General features: G+C 44.7%; 1 protein-coding gene across 4 annotated transcripts; it reads right to left on the bottom strand.

The window, feature by feature from the left end:
• Positions 1 to 1,138: 1,138 nt before the first annotated feature.
• KCNE3 (potassium voltage-gated channel subfamily E regulatory subunit 3) lies at positions 1,139 to 18,363 on the bottom strand. 4 transcript variants are annotated; one of them, XM_056794984.1, is made up of 3 exons: positions 17,653 to 18,363; positions 11,615 to 11,764; positions 1,139 to 4,195 (listed from the first exon to the last, which is right to left on the bottom strand). In XM_056794984.1, the coding sequence occupies exon 3, from the start codon at positions 4,141 to 4,143 to the stop codon at positions 3,808 to 3,810; it is 336 nt and encodes a 111-aa protein (XP_056650962.1). In that variant the 5' UTR covers positions 4,144 to 4,195; positions 11,615 to 11,764; positions 17,653 to 18,363; the 3' UTR covers positions 1,139 to 3,807. The 4 variants fall into 4 exon arrangements, with proteins under 4 accessions (XP_056650962.1, XP_056650963.1, XP_007491045.1 ...); XM_056794985.1 differs by lacking the exon at positions 17,653 to 18,363 and adding an exon at positions 11,967 to 13,416; XM_007490983.3 differs by lacking the exon at positions 11,615 to 11,764.
• Between the last annotated feature and the right edge of the window lie 948 nt (positions 18,364 to 19,311).

Below are 19,311 nucleotides of genomic sequence, written 5' to 3'. Positions count from 1 at the left end.
ACTAGAATTCCTATTTCTCTTCCAGAGGAAGAAAGCACTTCTCCTGAGCAAATACTTTTCACTAGTGGCACTAAATAATGAAAAGCTGATTGCTCAACATATGGGACATGGATGTGGAACATGTCTGGGGCTTCTAACTTCTCTTTGCCATGTGTCCAGTCAGTTTTGTTCTGAATCTAATAACAGTACAGATGCTCTTTGGGATCTGTAGGCTATGTCAGCAGGGCACAAATAATCCTCTCAGACTGGAAGGGTTCAAGTATGAGTCCAGCAAGAGATTTAGTGCCGTAACTAAAACTGAGAGGCTCATCATTTCAGGTCCAGCTGCGAACACTAGTTGTGCGAGCCTGGGAAAACCACTTTACCTCTGTCTCAGCTAGACAATTGGGGTTAAATGACTTGCCCAGGATCACACAGCTAGAAGTATCTGAGGTCAGATTTGAATCCACTGTTCTACCCAGCAGTCCCTCAGAAACCACTTCTTAAGTACCTGGTATGTGCAAGACACTGTCTTAAGTGCTGAAGATCGGTAAAACTGGGTTAGTAATATCACTTCCATCCCAAGGTTGTTGTTAGGTAAAATGAATTAATATGTGTACAAAATATTGTTTATTCTAAAGTGCTATATAATTGCCAGCTATAATTGTTCTCTGGGCTCCTGTTTCCTAATCAGTGAAATGGGGGGGGGGGATTCTATTAGATGATTTAAAGGTCCTTGCTAGCTCTATACTCTAACATTGCATAAATATAAGAACACTGGATTTACCTTCAAGAAATCTTTAGGTTTTGAATTCCAGCCCTGTCATTTACTAGGCATGTGATCTTGGGGAAGTCATTTAACTTCTGTAAAATGGGCTCAGTAAGCAGTTTCACTCCCTCCCTCCCAGAGATTTAGGAAGAAGGTGCCTTCAAATTCTATAAAAAGGTGACCTAGTTTCTTTATGTATATCTGGCTACATATGCATGCCAGAATATGGGACATGGCTGGAGCTGGAGCCAAGGGTAATGGTGGTGGTCTCCCAGTTCCACCTGTCCTTGTCCTGCCCCAGGATTAACTTCTCAAATACCTGAAAGTCAAATCAGGAAGTCTTTTCTTCCTTCCTTCTTCCTTTTCCTTTCTTTCTTCTTTCCTTCCTTCCTTTCTTTCTCTTCCTTTTTTTCCTTCCTTCTTTCCTTCCATCTCTTTCTTTTTACCTTTCTTTCTTTCACAAACCCTTAGCTTCTCTCTTAGAATCAATACTAAGTATCAGTTTCAAGGCAAAAGAAAGGTAAGTACTGGACAATTGGGGTTAAATGGCTGGCCTAGACTCACACAACTAGGTAGTGCCTGTGGGCAGATTTGAGTCCACTGTGCTACCTGGCTATCCCACAGAAAGCATTTCTCAAGTACTTACTAAGTGTAAGACACTGTGTTAAGTGCTGAATACAGTTACAGCATTCCCATAACTCTTCTCTAGGTTGCATATAATTTGATGTCTCCTGGCCTCAGTTCTTCACCTGTAGAGTGGGGGAGCTTGGCCAAGGTTCCTGCCAACTCTCAATCTATGATTTATACAATGGTGTCCCAGTCTTAAACTTTAACTGCATTAAAATTTTCTGGACATCATATATAGCACTTTAAGTTTGCAAGACTCTGTAGAGACATCTCATCTGAGCCTTACAACAAGCCAGTGAAGGAGGAACCATAGCCGAGAAATTCCAGCATTTTAAAAACTGAGAAGAGAAACCTCACAACTAGGTAGGTATCAGAGGTAGGATGTGAACCCATGTCTCTCCTGTTCCAAGTTTGGTGCTTTATTCCCTATAGCATATTGTTTATTGGAGAAACATCTCCGTGTCCTTCCACTCAAAAGATATAGTCTCTAGTGGGGGCTGCTAGGTAGTCCAGTGGATAGAGCAGTGGGTCACAGAGTCAGGAAGACTCATCTTCATGAATTCAAATTGGGCCTCCAACACTTATTGGCTCTGTGAACGTGGGCAAGTCTCTTAACTCTGTTTCCCTCAGTTTCCTCATCTGTAAAATGAGCTGAAGAAGGAAATGGCAAACCACTCCTGTATCTTTGGCAAGAAAACCCCAAATAGGATTGGGAGAGGTCTGACATAACTGAAATGACTGAACAACAAAAAATGGTCTCTAATCCCCTTTCCACGGTAGCCTTCTTCTGCATATGCTCCAGTTTGCCAATGGCCTTAAAATGAGGCCTGAATTGAAAAACAATACTTTAGCTGGGTCCTGAGTTGGGCAGAGGTCCAAGAAACTGTCAACGCCTTGAAAACAAGGTTAGGCTTCTATTCATGCAGCCTAAACTCTACCTAGGAGTCAGGAGATCCAGATTCTTCTCCTGGTTCTACGCTGTTCCTAGGAGACAATCTTGGGCACTGGTTTTATTTCAGTTTGTCTGTCAGATAGGAGGAATAACTCCTTGGCACTATTTTTACTTGCAGGGAGTTTCTAGGGATACAATAATGATAAGACACAAGAAAATTGGTTTGAAGAGAATGAAGCATTACCCAAGTTTGAGGGATTATTATTCTCAACAGAAGAGGAATTCCAGGAGCCCAATCACTCAGTCTTTCTTCTGTGTCTTCCCTTATACCTCCAACCTTTTCTTCTCCATTTTTGACTTGGTCCATCGACTAGGCACCAGTCTCACTTCCTTCTGACCTCTTTCTTGCTGAATGCTCAAAGGTGAACATCTGGAAGCCTGGTGGGCAGGAACATGGCTCTTTCCATTTCAAAGACTGAAATGGTGGAGGTGGTGACCAAGGGCATCATCGATGGTCATCTCTATTGCTTGCTCCTGAGGTTCATGCTGGGATTTCGAAAACCCAGGAGTAAGAGATCTGATTGTCTATTGTTCTTCCCTTCTTTCATGACTGGACAGTCATCGTCCCAAAGCACAGCTTTTAAGATCTCTCCTCTGCTCAGGATCTTCCATGGTTCCAAATAGCCCCCAGAGTGAAGTTGAGACTTCTTAAGGCATCATTCAAGACCTGGAAGGGTCTGAGTGCTCCTTCTTCTCAGTGCTTTCTTGTACTGCTCCCTATCATGTACTCTATGCCTTAGTCAGATTGGGGGACCCACAATTTCATATTTTCCCATTTCTGAGCCCTGCTCACAGATATTCCCTTCATCTGGAATTCCTTCACCTCTCATCTGTTTTCCAATCCCTACAAGTACCCAGTCTCTTCCTTTAAATTAGTCCCTAATCATGAAGGAGAGAGAGTGAGGACTCCAGATTCATCTCCAAGTCAGCAAAAGTCATTTGTTGTTATCACAGATGCACGAATGCCCCTTGCCCCCGGTTCATTCCTCTACCCAGGTACAGACAGGCAAATAAGGTCACTCTCAGGCACCCCTGTTCTCCTGGGATACCCAGATAGCATCCAGATCCCGAGTTGGGAATCTCATGGAAGGAAGCCCAAGAGCCCAAGACACGTGCAGCTGGGGGAGATCCCCAAATTCCTCAGTCCTGTTCTTATTGTCTAGGTCAACAACGCCCTTCAATCATGCCTGGCCTTGGCTCTGGGCTTCCCGGGCAGTTTGGCACCTCTCAGGATGGCTCTATTCCATAAACTTCCTTTTGCTCACTGCTGCTGGGGAAATGCTTGGCAGGAGTGGTTGACCCCTAGGGTGGGCTGCTATCATGTCTTTTAACTGCAAAATCATGGCACACCTGCCTCCAGTGGCCCTTTTTGTGACTGCTTACACACACACACACACACACACACACACACACACACACACACACACACACTGTGTCAGCCTCTAGGTTCCTGGGTTCACCTCCTGGCCACCCCACAGTATCAGATCATTGACACACGATTCTTGATGTAGACATGGTACGGATCGCTGCGCTTGTCCACCTTGCGGGAGCGTGTGTAGCCCAAGATGAGGCTGCCCACTGTGACAGCAAAAAGGAACATGACAAAGAGGATGTACATGTAGGAGTTGTCATCTCGGCCAAGCAGCTGGCTCTGGGAAGCCTGGGTCTGGTTACCCGGCACCGGTCCTGGTTCTGGTCCTGGTTCTATTCCCTGTCCTGGTTGACAAGGAAGGCTCCGGTGCAGTGTGGCATTCAGGGCTCTCAGAACTGCTTGAAGGCTCTCGTACCAAGGCTCTGTTCCATTGGGAGTCTCCATGGCCTTAGGAGGTCTTGATAGCAGTGTTAGCAGAGGATGCTGAGGTCACCAACTAGGGGAAGGAGAGGGAAAGGGAGAAGGAGAGGGAGAGAGGGAGAGAGAGAAGGCGAGGGAGAGGGAGAGGGGAGGGGGGAGAGAGAGGGGGAGAGGGAGAGAGAGGGGGGGGAGAGGGAGAGGGAGAGGGAGAGGGAGAGGGAGAGGGAGAGGGAGAGGGAGAGGGAGAGGGAGAGAGGGAGAGGGAGAGGGGAGGGGGGAGGGGGAGGGAGAGGGGAGGGGGGAGGGGGAGAGGGAGAGGGAGAGAGAAAGGGAGGGAGGGAGGGAGAAAGAGAGGAGAGGGAGGGAGGGAGGGAAGGAGGGAAAAAGGTAGGAAGGGAGAGAGAGATGGAAAAATAGAGAGAGAGAGAGAGATTGATTATTTCTTCCTCTTCTTTATTTGAAACCACATTTAAACTTAAAGGTACTCAGGTGGTTCTGTGAATAGAGCACTAGATCTGGAGCCAGGAATTCAAATCCCCCCTCACATATGTACTAGCCATGTGACCCTAGGCAAATCACTTAACCTCTATCTGCTTCAGTTTCGTCAATGGTAAAATGGTGATAATAATAGCACTTATCTCTCAGGGTTGTTATAAGGATCAAATGAGATAATATAGGTAAAGTGCTTAGTTAAGTGCCTGGCATATAGTAGGTACTTAAAATTTCTTATTCCCTTTCCCAGCCCTTAAAGGTCTAAATCCAATCCCACCTCTTTCAGGAAGCCTTCCCAGCTTACAATGCTTTCTCTCTTCATTACCTCCTATATACCCTAGGTCACAGATTCCTAATCTTTTTTGTTTTTTTTTTCTGGGAACCTTGATTTTAAGAAAACTTCCAGGGCCAGCAACTCCCTTCATTCTTCTCTAGGCTCCACTCCTGCCTCTACCATACCCTCAAAGGTACTTTTCTCCCAGCCCCGCAGCACCCCGTCCCTTTTATATGGGGTCTTCTTCCCTTAGATGATAAACTTCTGGAAGGCAGGGACTATCTTTCCTTGTGTTGCTATCCTCGGTGCTTGTCGTAACCTCTTTAAAAATATTTGATTTGTGGACTTGAACAGCTCTTGGCATTGGGAGAATGACTTTCCATTGTAAAACAGGGTTGTTTTCTCCATAGGAAAAAGGGTAGCTCCGAGGAGAGCAGCTCTGGGGGGAAGGATTATGAGCTTTGTTTTATACACTCCCCGTTTGAGATGTCTACGATATATTTAGTTCAAAATGTCCCATACGCACGGGGTACCACTAAGAGGCTTGACTGCTGACGTTTGTGCCCAATCCTTGAGCGGTCCGACAAATTCTATGGACTTCTCTGAACCATCAGGTTTGTTTGTTTCAACTCTTACCTTCTGTCTTAGTATGTACTCTAAGACAGAAGAGTGGCAACAGCCAGGAAACTAAGGTTAAGTGATTTGCCTCGGGTCACCCAGGCCCTCCTGACTCCCAGCCTGGTGCTCTATCCTTTATGGTACTTAACTGCCTCATCTCCCTGTTTTTAAAAGCCTAAAATAAAAGACAATCCTATGTAATCACCAAGGAAACCAATTATACTGGAATGTGGTTATAAAAGCTTTAAAAAAAAAAAGTTCATTACTAGCTGAGTGACCCTGAGCAAGTCACTTGACCCCAACTGTCTAGCCCTTACCACTCTTCTGTGCTGGAACTAATACTTAGTACTGCCTCCAGGATGGAAGATAAGGGTTTTAAACAAACGAACAAAACAAGCTCACTGCTGCCAGGTTAAGAATCCTGCTAGGGTGTAAACCCCACGATATGGTCTGGGATTTTGTTTCAATTATGTGAGTTGTCTTTTTCCAGCTACACCTTGGAAGCTGCCCCAAAGAAGTATCTGTATCTTTTCTTTCTCCTTTTTCTTCTAAGCTAGCCAAGAAGGAGGCTGACCACACAGGGAGAATTCAGGAAAGACTGATTGATAGATTGATTGGGTGTAAGGTATTGATTTTGGTAAATATGTACCAATTTTATAAACTGGGTGGAGTATAGTATTTTTTCTTTCTTTTTTTTTAACTTTCTTTCTGTCTTAGAGTCAATACTAAGTATCAGTTACAAGGTGGAAGAACAGTAAAGGCTAGGCAATGGGGGTTAAATAACTTACCCAAGGTCACACAGCTAGGAACTGTCTGAACTAAATTTGAACCCAGGACCTCCTGTCTTCAGGCCTGACTCTCTGAGCTACCTAGCTGCCCCCAAGATTATAGTATTTTAAAAAGGATTAGTATTCGTTTCTGGATGTTGGTCAATCTTAGGCTTGTGTGAATGTTGGGCAAAACACTCATCCTGTATGGGACTCAGTTTCTCATCTGTAAAATGAGGTACTTTGTGATGTTGTCCAAATCACTAGACCTCTTGGGTCTCAGTTTCCCCATCTGAAATAAGAAGGAGGTTAATGCTAATAAATGCTTGTTGTTGTTAAGTCACTTCAGTTATTCTTAACTTTTTGTGACCCCTTTTGAAGTTTTTTAGGCAAAGGTCCTGGAGTGATTTGCCATTTTCTTCTCTAGCTCATTGTATAGATGAGGAAACAGGCAAACAGGGCTAAGTGACTTGGCCAGGATCACACAGCTAGTAAGTTTCTGAGGCCACATTTGAACTTACATCTTCCTAATTCCAGGCTTAGTGCTCTATCCACTGTGCATGTAGCAACCCCCAAATAAATGCTAGCTATTATCATTGTTAATAACAATATCCTATTCTTATTTTTTTTTATGAGATTCAGGTAGAAACAGCCCTGGAACAAATGACTATTTTTTTCTCTTAGAATTAACATTCTATGAATGCAAATGAAAACAACTCTGAGGTATCACCTCACACCTGGCAGATTGGCTAACATGACAGCAAAGGAAAGTAATGAATGCTGGAGGGGATGTGGCAAAGTGGGGACATTCATTCATTGCTGGTGGAGTTGTGAACTGATCCAACCATTCTGGAGGGCAATTTGGAACTATGCCCAAAGGACGATAAAAGACTGTCTGCCCTTTGATCCAGTCATAGCACTGCTGGGTTTGTACCCCAAAGAGATAATAAGGAAAAAGACTTGTACAAGAATATTCATAGCTGCACTCTTTGTGGTGGCCAAAAATTGGAAAACGAGGGGATGCCTGTCAATTGGGGAATGGCTGAACCAATTGTGGTATATGTTGGTGATGGAATACTATTGTGCTCAAAGGAATGATGAACGGGAGGAATTCCATGTGAACTGGAACAACCTCCAGGAAGTGATGCAGAGCAAAAGGAGCAGAACCAGGAGATTGTACAGAGAAAGTGAAACACTACAAGACAATCCCGAGGAACTTATGAGAAAGAACTCCACATCGAGAGAAAGAACTGTGGGAGCAGAAATGCAGAAGAAAAACAAATGATTTATCACTTGTTTATATGGATGCATGGTTGGGGGTTTTGGTTTTAAAAGATTGCTCTACTGCATAAATGAATAATATGGAAATAGGTATAAGTGATAGCATTTGTATAACCCAGTGGAAGTGCTTATTGGATCTAGGAGGAGGTGGGTAGAGGGGATGAAAAGAAAATGAAGTATGTAAACATGAAAAAAATTTCAAAAATTAAAAATGTTTTAAAAGAATGAACATTCTATGGGCTTTTGCACAAGTGGATAAAATAACTGCTTCTTTTATAGTTGTATAAAAGCATTAAGCTGTAAGCTCACCCTCTGTAGGCTCCCGGAAAGCATCCATAGGATGCTTCCAGTAGCACAGGTGAGCGGTACCCAGGCCTGTTCCCATCTGGTTTTCAAATGGCTGGCTGGATCTCTAAATTTTGGTGGTGTTAATGATGGTGGTAATTAGGTGGTGCCACACTGTGGGAGGGTTTGAATATCAGTAACAATCAGTTATACTTTGTTTGGTAGACAATAGTGATCCATTGAAAGCTTTTCATAAGGGAGAGCCACAAGAGAGTGGCACAAGGATTACTGAAGCATAGAAGCTTACAGATTTAGGAAGCAGTAAAAGGTGAAAGCCAGGGCCACATGCCAAGGGAGCTGGGTTAGCACCAAGTGGTTTGAAGCCTAGGCTTAGGTTCTTCACAGAGTATCTCTCTCAAAGATCCCCGCTTTTCTGCTCAGTTTGAGATGGGGGGGTATGTCCTCATGATTATTATCCTGGATTCTCATCATCATCATATCTGGGTCCTCCAACCTACGCTTTCTTCCCTCTCTAATACATCTTGTATCTTCTTGTTAACTTGTTTCACTTGTGTCTCACCCCATTTAAGATTTTCTTGGTAAAGATACTGGCCTGGTTTGCTATTTTCTTCTTCAACTCATTTTACAGATGAAGAAACTGAGGTCAACAGGGTGAAATGACTTACCCAGCGTCACATGGCTGTTAAGTGTCCAAGGATGGATTTGAACTTATGAAGCCAAGTCCTCCTGACTCCAAGTCCTGTGCTCTATCCACTGCACCACATAATCCTTCTCTTACATAGGTCTGGTCATATACAGTTTCCAGTGACTCCTTCAAAGTGAAATTCAAATTCCTCAGCCCTCCACAACCGCACCTTCCTAGCCTTGTCACAATCATTCATGAATATTCAACACACAAGTCAAAAAATCTCTGTCCCCCAAAATGTACCCCATACTTTCCGGCCTCTATACCCTTGTCCAGGCCATTCCCGGTGTTTGGGATGCTCACTGAATCCCCGCCCATCCTTTCCTTGATTTCTTCCCATCCCTACCTCAGTTAGTAAAGCCTTTTGTCTTTCTCCAGACCTCACAAAGCACTTTGCCTGCTCTCTGGGGCGGGTGTGAGATCCCATGTGATATCTTGCATTGTAATAAGCTCTGCTTGGGCAGGGACCTGGCTTTATCAGAATTTTTATCTGCCCCAGCGTTGAGCATACTCTGCAGAAAGTACTGTTTGTTCAACTGAATTGTCCATTGAGCACGAGGCATTTGGGCTTGTGAAGGCATTCCCCGTGTTTCTTTTCTCCAGAGAGAAGGTTCCACCCTTCTATGGATTTTTATCTTGGTTCTGGAAAAAACCTCCTGAAGACCCCCAGCTTTCCTGGACACCCTGAGAACGGGCCAGACCTTGTAGGGCCCTGGCATGCTCTCTGTCTTGTCTTCCTCTGCCAACTAGGAGTCCCGAGGCTACGGGAACCCCGAGAACATGGACCTTGTCTCTCCCTCAGACCAGGGACTCCCCTGAGGGTAGGAGCTGGCTCCTCTCTAAGACTGGGACATCCCTGAGGGCAGGAGTCATGGTTCTCTCCCCTTCCATCTCTTAGGAAGGGTGGGGGAGCCTTCTTCTGGCCAGGTGTCAGAACCACTGATGAGCAGAAATCACATAATCCCAAATATATTAAGCCAAAGGCTCATTCCCTAGCAAAGGTGCGGGTCAAAACTGGTCTCCTCCTCCCCGAGGACTATCGAAGCCCCCTGCCATATCCCCTGCTTCAACATATGACGATGGGAGCAGCTAAATTGGGGCCACATGCTGGCCTCCTGCCAGATGCCAGCACAGACCGTCCTTCAAGGTTGTCACCTTGTAGCTTGGCTGAGGGCTTGAGAGCAGAGTTCAGGTCCCATGTTCCCCATTTAACTTGCCCTTCATCTTCCCTTTCTGAGTCTCAGGCTTCTCATAATGCTAGTAGCTAGTGTTGAGATGTGATCTGAAGCAGATGATGCCGAAGGGTAAGAAAAGACTGCATCCCTGACAATCCCTTTAAGCTCTTTTCTCAGGATCCCAGAATGCCTTGTGTCCTGTCTTCCAGATGGATACCCAAGTGGCATAGTGCGTAGAGTTGCAGGTCTACAGTCAGAAAGACTCATCTTCTTGAGTTCAAATCTGGCCTTAGATACTTACTAGCTATGTGACCTTGGACAAGTCATTTGACTCTATTTGCCTCAGTTTCCTCATCTGTAAAATGACAATAGAGAAAGAAATGGCAAACCACTCCAGTATCTTTGCCAAGAAAACCCCAAATGGGGTCTCAAAGAGTCAGACCTGACTGAAAAATAACAACAAAAGCATTTATATAGCACCTGTTTTGTGACAGGCACTGCAAAGCACTTTACAAATATGATCTAATTTGATCCTTACAAACACTGAGAGGTAGGTTTTATTATTATCCCCATTTTACAGATGAGGAAATTGAGGCAGAGGTTAAGTGACTTGCCTAGAGTCACACAACTAGTAGGTGTATGAGGTCATATTTTAATTTAGGTCTTCCTGATTCCAAGCCCAGGACTCATCTCCCGAATCACCAGCTGCCTCTTCTATCTTCTGGAATTAAGAAGATCCAGTTCAAATCCAGCCTCAGACACTTACAAGCTGTGTGACCCTGAGCCCATCACTTAACCTCTCTGCCTCAGTTTCCTTAACTCTAAAATGGGGATAATAATAGTACCTACCTTCCAGAGTTATTGTGAGGACCAAATGTGATAACATTTTAAAAGGACTAATAATGAGTTTAAGGTAATCCCATTCTCAGGGAGGGCTTTGGTTTCATAGGGAACTCAGGAAGTCAAAAATAAATCTTTCAGTAGAATAAAAAGAACCAAATTGTCATGAACCTTGTTTGGGGAGTAAAGATTGAGGGGCAAAGGAAAGAACTTTGCACAGACTGTCAGGGGGTTTGGATACAAATCGTGTGATCTCAGTTTCCTTTTGTAAAATGAGAGCTTTGGAGTAGATGTGAAGGGCCCTTTTAGCTCTGAATTCAGTGATCTAAATTCTGTGTTCTAGAGTCTCTTCCAACTCTGATATTCTGGGTTCTAAGCTCCAACCCTGCCCTGAAATTCTGGGTTCTAAGTCCCATCCCTGAATCCTGACATTCTGGATTCTCAGCTCCCCCTCCCCCAGCTCTAATATTCTTGGTTCCAAACCCCACCTTCACTCTGATATGATGGGTTCTAAGGCCCCCAAGCTCTGGCATTCTAGGTTCTAAAGCCCCCCACAAGCTCTGAAATTCTGGGTTCTAGAAGCATTCTTCTGTTTTCATGTTCTATATTCTAGAATAGGGTATATCCTTTGTTCTGCAGTTGTGTGTGTTCTATGACTGAGAGGCTGTGGGGAAGGTATGAGAGCAGAGTGGAATCCTAAGTACTCCTATAATAAAGTAAAAAAAAAAAGCCAGGGCTCCTCAGGGCTCACAGTTCTACCTTGCAAGGGCTAGTACTTAGAAGAATGGGGTTCTAGAAAGGCTTGATCTAAACAGGAGTGGAGGTGGGCAAAGGGAGAGAATGCTGAAGGAGAGCCCAGAGAAGATAAGGCAATGTAGCAAACAGAGGGATGAAAACTGAGGAGAGATAGGGGTTCCATGAGGAGGCCTGAGGGTCTCTAAAGTTGCCATCCACTCCAGGCCCAAAGAGCAGAGTATCAGAAGCCATACATAACTAGGTGGTACTGTAGATAGAATATCGGGGTTGAGAGTTAGGAAGACCCGAGTTTGAATCTCACCTCAGATACTAGCTGTGTAATGCTGGGTATGTCATTTTCTTTCTCCTTGCCTTGGTTTCCTCATCTGTGAAATGGGGTGAAGTAAGATCACTGACTTCCCAGGGTCACAGTGAGAATCAAATGAATTAGTATAAGAAGCTCTTTGCAAACCTTAAAAGCAATATAAATAAATGCTAGTTATTATTTTATTAAAATATTCTACATGATAAAAGTTTTGGTGGCATTGAGCAAGTCCCTTCCCTGCTCTGGGCCTCAGTTTCTTCCTCTGTAAAACAACGAGTTTGGACTAAATGATCTAGAAATCCCCTTCAGCTCTGCCACTTCTGACTGGTTCTGGTCCCTGTTTTCATACCTGTGCTCTCTCCTCTCCTCTCCTCTCCTCCCCAGCTCCAAGGTGACAGAACCTCTCTAGCCAGATAGGTGTGTTTGTGATGCCAAGGAGCCAAAGAGGTTAAAATAATAGAACCTGACCTAATTATTGAGTGACAAGAGTGAAGAACCATGGTCAGAGAACCCATCCTCTTTGGTAATAATAGCTAGCATTTACATCATACTTTATGTGGTATCTCACTTGATCTCCATAACAACCCTGGAAATGGGAGGTCCTAGGTCAAATCTGACCTCAGATGCTTCCTAGGTGAGTGACCCTGGGCAAGTCACTTAACCCCCATTGCCTAGCCCTTATTGCTCTTCTCCCTTAGAACCAATACATGCTAAGACAAAAGTAAGGATTTTTAAAACAACAATCCCCTTGTAAAGTGAATGTTACTAGTATCTCCCTTTTACGGATGAGTAAACTGAGGCTGAGACAGGTGAAGTGATTTTCCAGAGAGTCACAAAGCTGGGAAGGGTCTAGGGCAAAAGTTGAACTTAGACCCTGTTGACTTCTGGTCAAGCACTCTAATCACTGCATCATCAGCTGAGTAGCCAAGGCTATCTCTCTGAAGACAAAGACTCCTTTTCTTTCATATTCTTTGGCTGATACCAACCTTCCTTTCTCTCTACTGCCCTGGAAAAAGACACAGATTTTGCCCTCAGGAAACCCCTGTCTGAATTCAGAGCTGGCTTCTGCCCCCCAAAGGACCTAGGTGTCTGAGGGGACACATGGTCCCTATTCTTGGGGAGCCTCACCTCCCATCCTGGGGAGTCAGCTTCTGCCCTAGTCTGAGAGAGAGAGAGACATACAATGAGAATGAAGGTGGAGGCACTAAGCCTTCTAAAAGGGATTCCCAAGAAATGGAGAGGCAGATGGGGTGGTAGTAGGGGGCTGATGGGACCTTATTGGTCTAATCACAGAAGGCTTCTTGGAAGAGTTTGGTGATTTAGGGTGTTCTGTTTGAAATAAAAGACTTTAAATAAAGTCAGGGTCCCATGCACTAGTCTGCCCTGCCTCACAGTTCTCTAACCAGCATCAGGGTTTTGCTGCTCCACTCCAGCTCTGGGGGCCAAACAACAGTCTCCAGTGTCAGGAAGGAAGCAGTCCTGTGATCCTCCACAAGGCCTCTCACCCATTTCTACTTCCCCTTTCTGTGGTTTCTTTCCAGTCTTGATCTAACATGAAGGAACCAAGACTTCCCCCTTTCCCTTCCTTGTTATTGCTACACCCTTATTCATTGTCCCCCCCAAAAGCTCAGGGTCACTCTAGTTGCTTTGCTCACAAAATGTCCCAGGCCTGGAGAAACTTCCCAGGGGGTCTTCCCCTCTCCTGACCCTCTATCTAAATCTTCATCAGCCTTCAAGATATAATCTAATCCTATCTCAACCGAGGAGCTCAGAGCTAGACAGACCTTAGAAATCACCCAGTCTAAATATTTTACAAATGGGAGAAGAGAGGGCCACAAAGGGCAAGAGACATGCTTAGGATCACACAACAAGTCAACAGCAGAACTAAAACAACAAATCGAGGTCTTCTGACTTCCAAGTCTTGGGAAATCAACAAGCAGTCTAAATATCTTTGGACCACTTATCAGCTGGGAAATGGCTCTTTTTGGGGAGTAGGGGGGAAGGGGAAGAAGTTTTAATAATCTGAAGTCTCTCTCCTCATGAAGCTTGGTCTGTACTATGAAATCAAATTTCTACATAAAGAAAACATTATTCAAGATAAGCATATCAGGAAGGTGCAAAGTGATCCAAGCCCACCAACTAGGAAGAACAGAGAAGACTTCCTGGAAGAGGTTGTAAACTGAAATTTAAAGGACCAGAAAGAATTCAGTGGAGAAAGAGGGAGAGAGAAGGCAATTAATGCTTAGAGAAAAGACATGGAAAGGAGGAAATCTCTAGGACGTTTTGAGACTCCATGGAACTTAGCATTTCATCAATGTGCATGTAATATAAATCATTATTGATGGTGTGAGTAGGTAAATTGTATTATGTAGTATCTATTTATAGGCGAAGGTACCAGATTGTAGTGGTGAAATAAGTATATAGAAAGTTGGCCTTAAGAAATAGGGAGATTTATCGGAGGTAAAAATAGATAATTTTGATTATATAAAGTTGAAAAGTTCTTGTACAAACAAAATTAGCGCAGCTAAAATTAGGTTAAAAGGAGAAAATTGGAGGGAAATCTTTGTAGCAAGTTTCTCTTATAAATATCTGATTTCTCAACTATATCAAGAACAGAGTTAAGAGTATAAGAATAAGAGCCATTCCCCAACTGATAAATGGTCAAAGAATATGAACTAGTAGTTTTCAGAGGAAAAAATCAAAGTTATCAATAGTCATGTGAAAACATTACTCTTAATTCTTAGTAATTAGAGAAATGCAAATTAAATCAGCTCTGAGGTACCACCTCACAGGCATCTGGTTGGCTAAGGTGATAGAAAAGGAAAATGACAAATACTGGAGGGGTTGTGGGAAAATAGGATTAGCAATAGACTGTTGGTGGAGCTATGAACTAGTCTAACCATTTGTAAAGTAATTTGGAATTATTGCCCAAAAAGCTAAACAGTTTACTGTACACAGCCTCTAATCCATCAATATTGCTATAAGGTTATACATTACTCCAAAGAGATTAAAGAAAAAGGAAAAGGTCACATATGTACAAATATTTATAGTGATTCTTTTTAGTAGTGACTGAGAATTGGAGACTGAAGAAATGCCCATAAATTGGGAAATGCCTAGACAAATTGTGGAGTATGATTGTGATGGAGTATTACTATGTGGTAAGAAATGATGGAGAGAATTTCAGAAAACTGGGGAAGACTTGTATAAATTGTTGCAAAGTGATATGAGTAGAACCAGGATGATAATTTATACAGTAACAGCAATATGGTAATGATAAAAAAAAAACAATTGTGAAAGATTGAATGACTCCAATCATGACATTGACCCATCACAAGTCTAAAGCAATCTTGTGGTGAAAAATGCTATCTACCTCCACAGAGAGAACCAACAGACTTAAGAGTGTGGACTGAAGCACACTTTTTCTATTTCATTTCATTTTTTTTTAAAAAGAACATGACAAATGCAGAAATTTGGCTTGCATGATTTCATAGTTTTATATTTCTTGATTTCTCAATAGACAGGGGGATGAGAAAATCTGGAACTGAAAATGGAAGAAAAATGAAGAAAGAAAGAGAGAAAGAAAGGAAGGAAGACAGAGAGAGAGAGAAAGAAAGAGAGAGGAAGGAAGGAAGGAAGGAAGGAAGGAAGGAAGGAAGGAAGGAAGGAAGGAAGGAAGGAAGGAAGGAAGGAAGAAGAAATGTTGGCTTTAAAATCAGGAAGCCCTGGGGGCAAGTCCTGCCTCTGACATACTAGTTGTGTGACCCTTGGCAAGAGGCTTAACCGCTTAGTTCTCAAGGTAATTTCCCAGGTCTATGAGTTATAAAGAAGATGCCTATCTGCACTGGTAGAGAGACTTTCCTCACCTTAGAGTTCCCTTTACCAATGTAATTCCAAGTCTAGTCATATACATATGCATGTGTGTTTTCTTTGAGAACAAGCTGGTTTTGTCTTTGCGGTGCTCTAGCAGTGCCTGGTTCAGAGTAGGTGTTTAATAAATGTTTGCTGATTGGTTGATGGATGCTGGGAAAAGTTAGTGAGATATCTGAAAATACACTAAGGAGCCACACAGGTAGAGGGTGGACCAGGAAGTAAAAATTTACCTGGCCTTTGAAGCTCAGAAGGGCAGTAATTTGTCTCAGACAGTTATTCAATGCAAAAGGTAAACATTTCTGGGTCCAAGTCCCCAGTAACACCCTCTCATGTAGGCTTATAGGCTGGGGGTTGGGCTGGCACACCTGGGAAGCCACTCCTTAATGGACAGTCCATGACTTTCCTTTTGTACTGTGTTTTCCCCTTTCTCAAGTTAGTTCTGTCCTGCCATGAGCACCCTCAAATCTTTGTTTCCTTTCATTCCCATTCAGTCAAGGATCTTGGGCTCCATCTTCCTCAGGTGACAGCATCTGCTTTTTTCTTCACAGTCTCTCTGTATCTACATATGTACACATGTCAACATGATCATGTCACCACAGAAAGATATGACATATGCACACATGTCAACTGGCCTGTAAAATGGAGGTAGTCAGTTTTGAGGAAGAGCAAAGTATTGTAGTGGAAAGAGTCCTGAGTTGGACTTTTGAGTCAAAAGATCTCAATTTAAGTTTGTGACCTTGGGCAAGTCATTGATTGCCACTGAATCAAAGTTCTCCAGAGCCTCCTTTCTTCTCCCTTCTTGAGAAAACTGAGGCTCACAGACATTAAATGACTTGTTCACTGAGTGGAAGCCATAATGCAGGACTGTGATGAAAATCAAGCAAGAAGAGGTATGGGGAAAGAGCTTTGAGGGGTATAAATATCTACCCAAGTGAGAGAGGCCTGGAGAATCTCAAGGTGTTTTGCTTTTTTCAATTCTTTCTTCTTTCAAAGGCATTTAGACTGGATGGAATCCTATGGGGTGGGGTAAGGGTGTGACACAAGGAAGGGATGCTAAAGAATTTAGCTGGGGATTTAATGAGTTTACAATATCCAATGCAGGACTGTGTGAGTGCCCAGGGCTGACTGCCCAGAAACCTGACTTCTAAAATTCTGATTGTCACTGGTTTGCAAGGAAACCTTGGATAAGTCATTTTCCATCTTAGGGCCTCTGGTTTTCCATATGTAGAAAGGGGATGTAGGTGGAAGAAAAAGTGGAGGAGGTGTGATCTAAGGTCCCTTCTAGCTATGATATTCTGTGATTTCTATTAGTAAAAAGCTAGAACCTGCCTTCTCTTCACATTTCCTTTTTTTCTGTCTTAGGAAGGCAGGTCCCCAAAGAGCAACTAGAGCATTGGGCCTGGAGGCAAAAAGGCCGGAGTTCAAATTCAGCCTCCAACATGTGACTATGGGCAAGGGAGAAGGAAAAAAACCTTTATATAGTGCCTACTATGTTTTTAACAGCAATTATCTCATTTGATCCTCACAACAACCCTGGGAGGTGAGTGCTATTATTATCCCAGTTTTACTATTGAGGAAACTGAGGCTAAATATCCTGACCACCGTGACACATCTAGGGTCTGAGATTGGATTTGGCCCCGGTTTCCTTAACCTTGATTTAAGTGGGGATCCAGCACAGGGTTGTTGTGAGGTAATATTTGTGAAAACGCTTAGTATGGCGCCTGACACATAGTAGGTTCTATATAAATGCTTATTCCCTCATCCCTCCCCACCTTCCTCTCAAAGGGGCAGAAAGGGTTCAAGTAACTTACTCAAGCTCCTACAGCAAAGGAGTGGAGGAACCTCGGTGTTCTGGCGCCCAGCCCAAATCTCTTCTACCTTTGTTTCTCCTTGCAAGGAGAGGGGAAATGAGCCCGGGTCTCGAGCCTGGGCTTGCAGCACAGGACAAAGAAAGGGGCAGGGGGAGGCAGAAATCAGCGCAGGCTTCCCCCGTTTTCCACGTGCCTCTGTCCATCCCGTAGCAGTGAGCGCCCTCCTGACTTCGCAGGACGCCCACACCTGCGCTGGAGCTGACCCCGGCAGGAAGAAGGAGCCGGCTCCCGCATCCCACCCTTGGCATACGGGCCGTCGGCTCCTGCCACTGTTCTCCGGGACCATCGCCTTACCTGCGGCTCCCGCCTTTGGCTCCTCTTCCACCTCCTTCACAGCTGCTCCAGGTCTCCCTGGCTTAGGCTGTACCGTTGCTGAGCTCAAGGTGCGTTTTTCCGCCCGCACTTTCCCAAACTAACATCTGATCCTCGCGCAATGCAGGTGCTCTCCACGAGATTCCTCCAGCTCCTCTCGCCCCACGAGGTTCTCCCCGCCACCCCGAAAGTCTCCTGGTATTAGGAGATTGTCCCTTAAGGTTCTGTCCCCAGGGGATCGCCTTCAGAGTTGTAGCCGTGCCAAACTCCTTAGGGTTGGCTCCAAGAAATCGCCCTCGAGGGGCTCTCCAGAGTAATCCACCGTAGGGTGGTCTCGGATAAATAGGTCTCCGCTCAGGTTGCTGCCCAGAGAGATACTCCTCAGGGCTCTCCCCTAGCTCGACCCACTCCCCACACTGGGGTTCTTTCCCGCCCTGATTGTCCTCGAGGTTCTCTCTACCCTAACCCTAACCCTCGCAGCCAGCCCCTCCTCCTGAGCTCTCGGTCCACGCCTGACCTTACTCTACTCTCCGTCCCGACTCGATCTCTTTCTAAGCCAGCAGCATCCTATTCCCGGAGTGCCTCAGTGGGCTCAATCCCCGCAGATTCCTCTGCGCTCTGTCCTGGCGCGCCTCTAGGCATTCTCTCTACATCCTCTAGACTGCTCGGGGCTCTAGCTTCTTTAGAGCCGGACTTTTTTCTCCTCCCACTTCTCCACCGCCCCGCCCCGTTCCTCCGGGCCCCTTCCTCTCACCCTCCGCCCTCCAAGCCGCCCGCTGGTTCCCCAGTGCCAGTTTCACGTTTCCCGGAGAGGACCAGGGTTTTGTTGAAGGCGGGTGGGTGATGGGTAAGAGGAGGGCTGGGCTAGGTTTTTTGCCAAAGTTAGAAAGCTTACCACCCTACCTGCCTCCTCCTCCTCCTCCTATCTGGGCCTCAGCTTCCCTAGCCACTTCTAGGGTAATAGGTAAGGTGAAGAATCCCCGGCCCTCCCCTTCCTTCCCTTCTCTGTCACCTCCCACCCCCTGGAACCTGGAGGCCAATTAGGGTAGAGGTGAGACAGGGAACGGTCCTCAGGTTTAGATGTTGTGGCCTTTAAAAGATAGAAGAGAATTTAGAAATAATTTATTTCAATCTAACAAATGAGGAAACTGAGGCTCAATAGAAGGAAAAGGTGATTTTTAGAAGTCCCTTCAAGAAATCGGCGTCAGAGCCAGGATTCGAATACAGTTCGGGGGGGGGGGGGGGTGGTTGGTTTTTCCCTCCTCGGTAAAGTCGCCTCAATTTTCCCACTCCCTAGTGGGCTGGGAGTCAATGTGACTCCTACCCAAGGGGAAAGGACTCTGAACACTTCTCAAAGGGTTACTAATCCTCTTAATAGACTGTTAGCTCCTCCTGATAAGGTTTTTGGCGTCCATAGCCTCTTTGTGCATCTCTAATAGAAGAGTTTCTCAGGCTCAAGTCAAACCAACAATTAATAGCTTTTAAGTGGCAGGCACTGAGCTAAGTACAGAGAATGCAAGGAGAGCAGAGAAAGAAAATAGTCCCTGCCCTCGGGGACCTCACATTCAAATGGGAAAAGACACACACACACACTCACAGAGGGATGAAAAAGGGGGGGGGGGAGGAGAGAGAAAGGTATTC

The sequence above is a fragment of the Monodelphis domestica genome, chromosome 4 (genome assembly GCF_027887165.1).
Source record: "Monodelphis domestica isolate mMonDom1 chromosome 4, mMonDom1.pri, whole genome shotgun sequence".
Taxonomy (NCBI): Eukaryota; Metazoa; Chordata; class Mammalia; order Didelphimorphia; family Didelphidae; genus Monodelphis; species Monodelphis domestica.
Note: the sequence above shows the minus strand (reverse complement) of the source record. Positions and strands in the feature narration are given on the sequence as shown.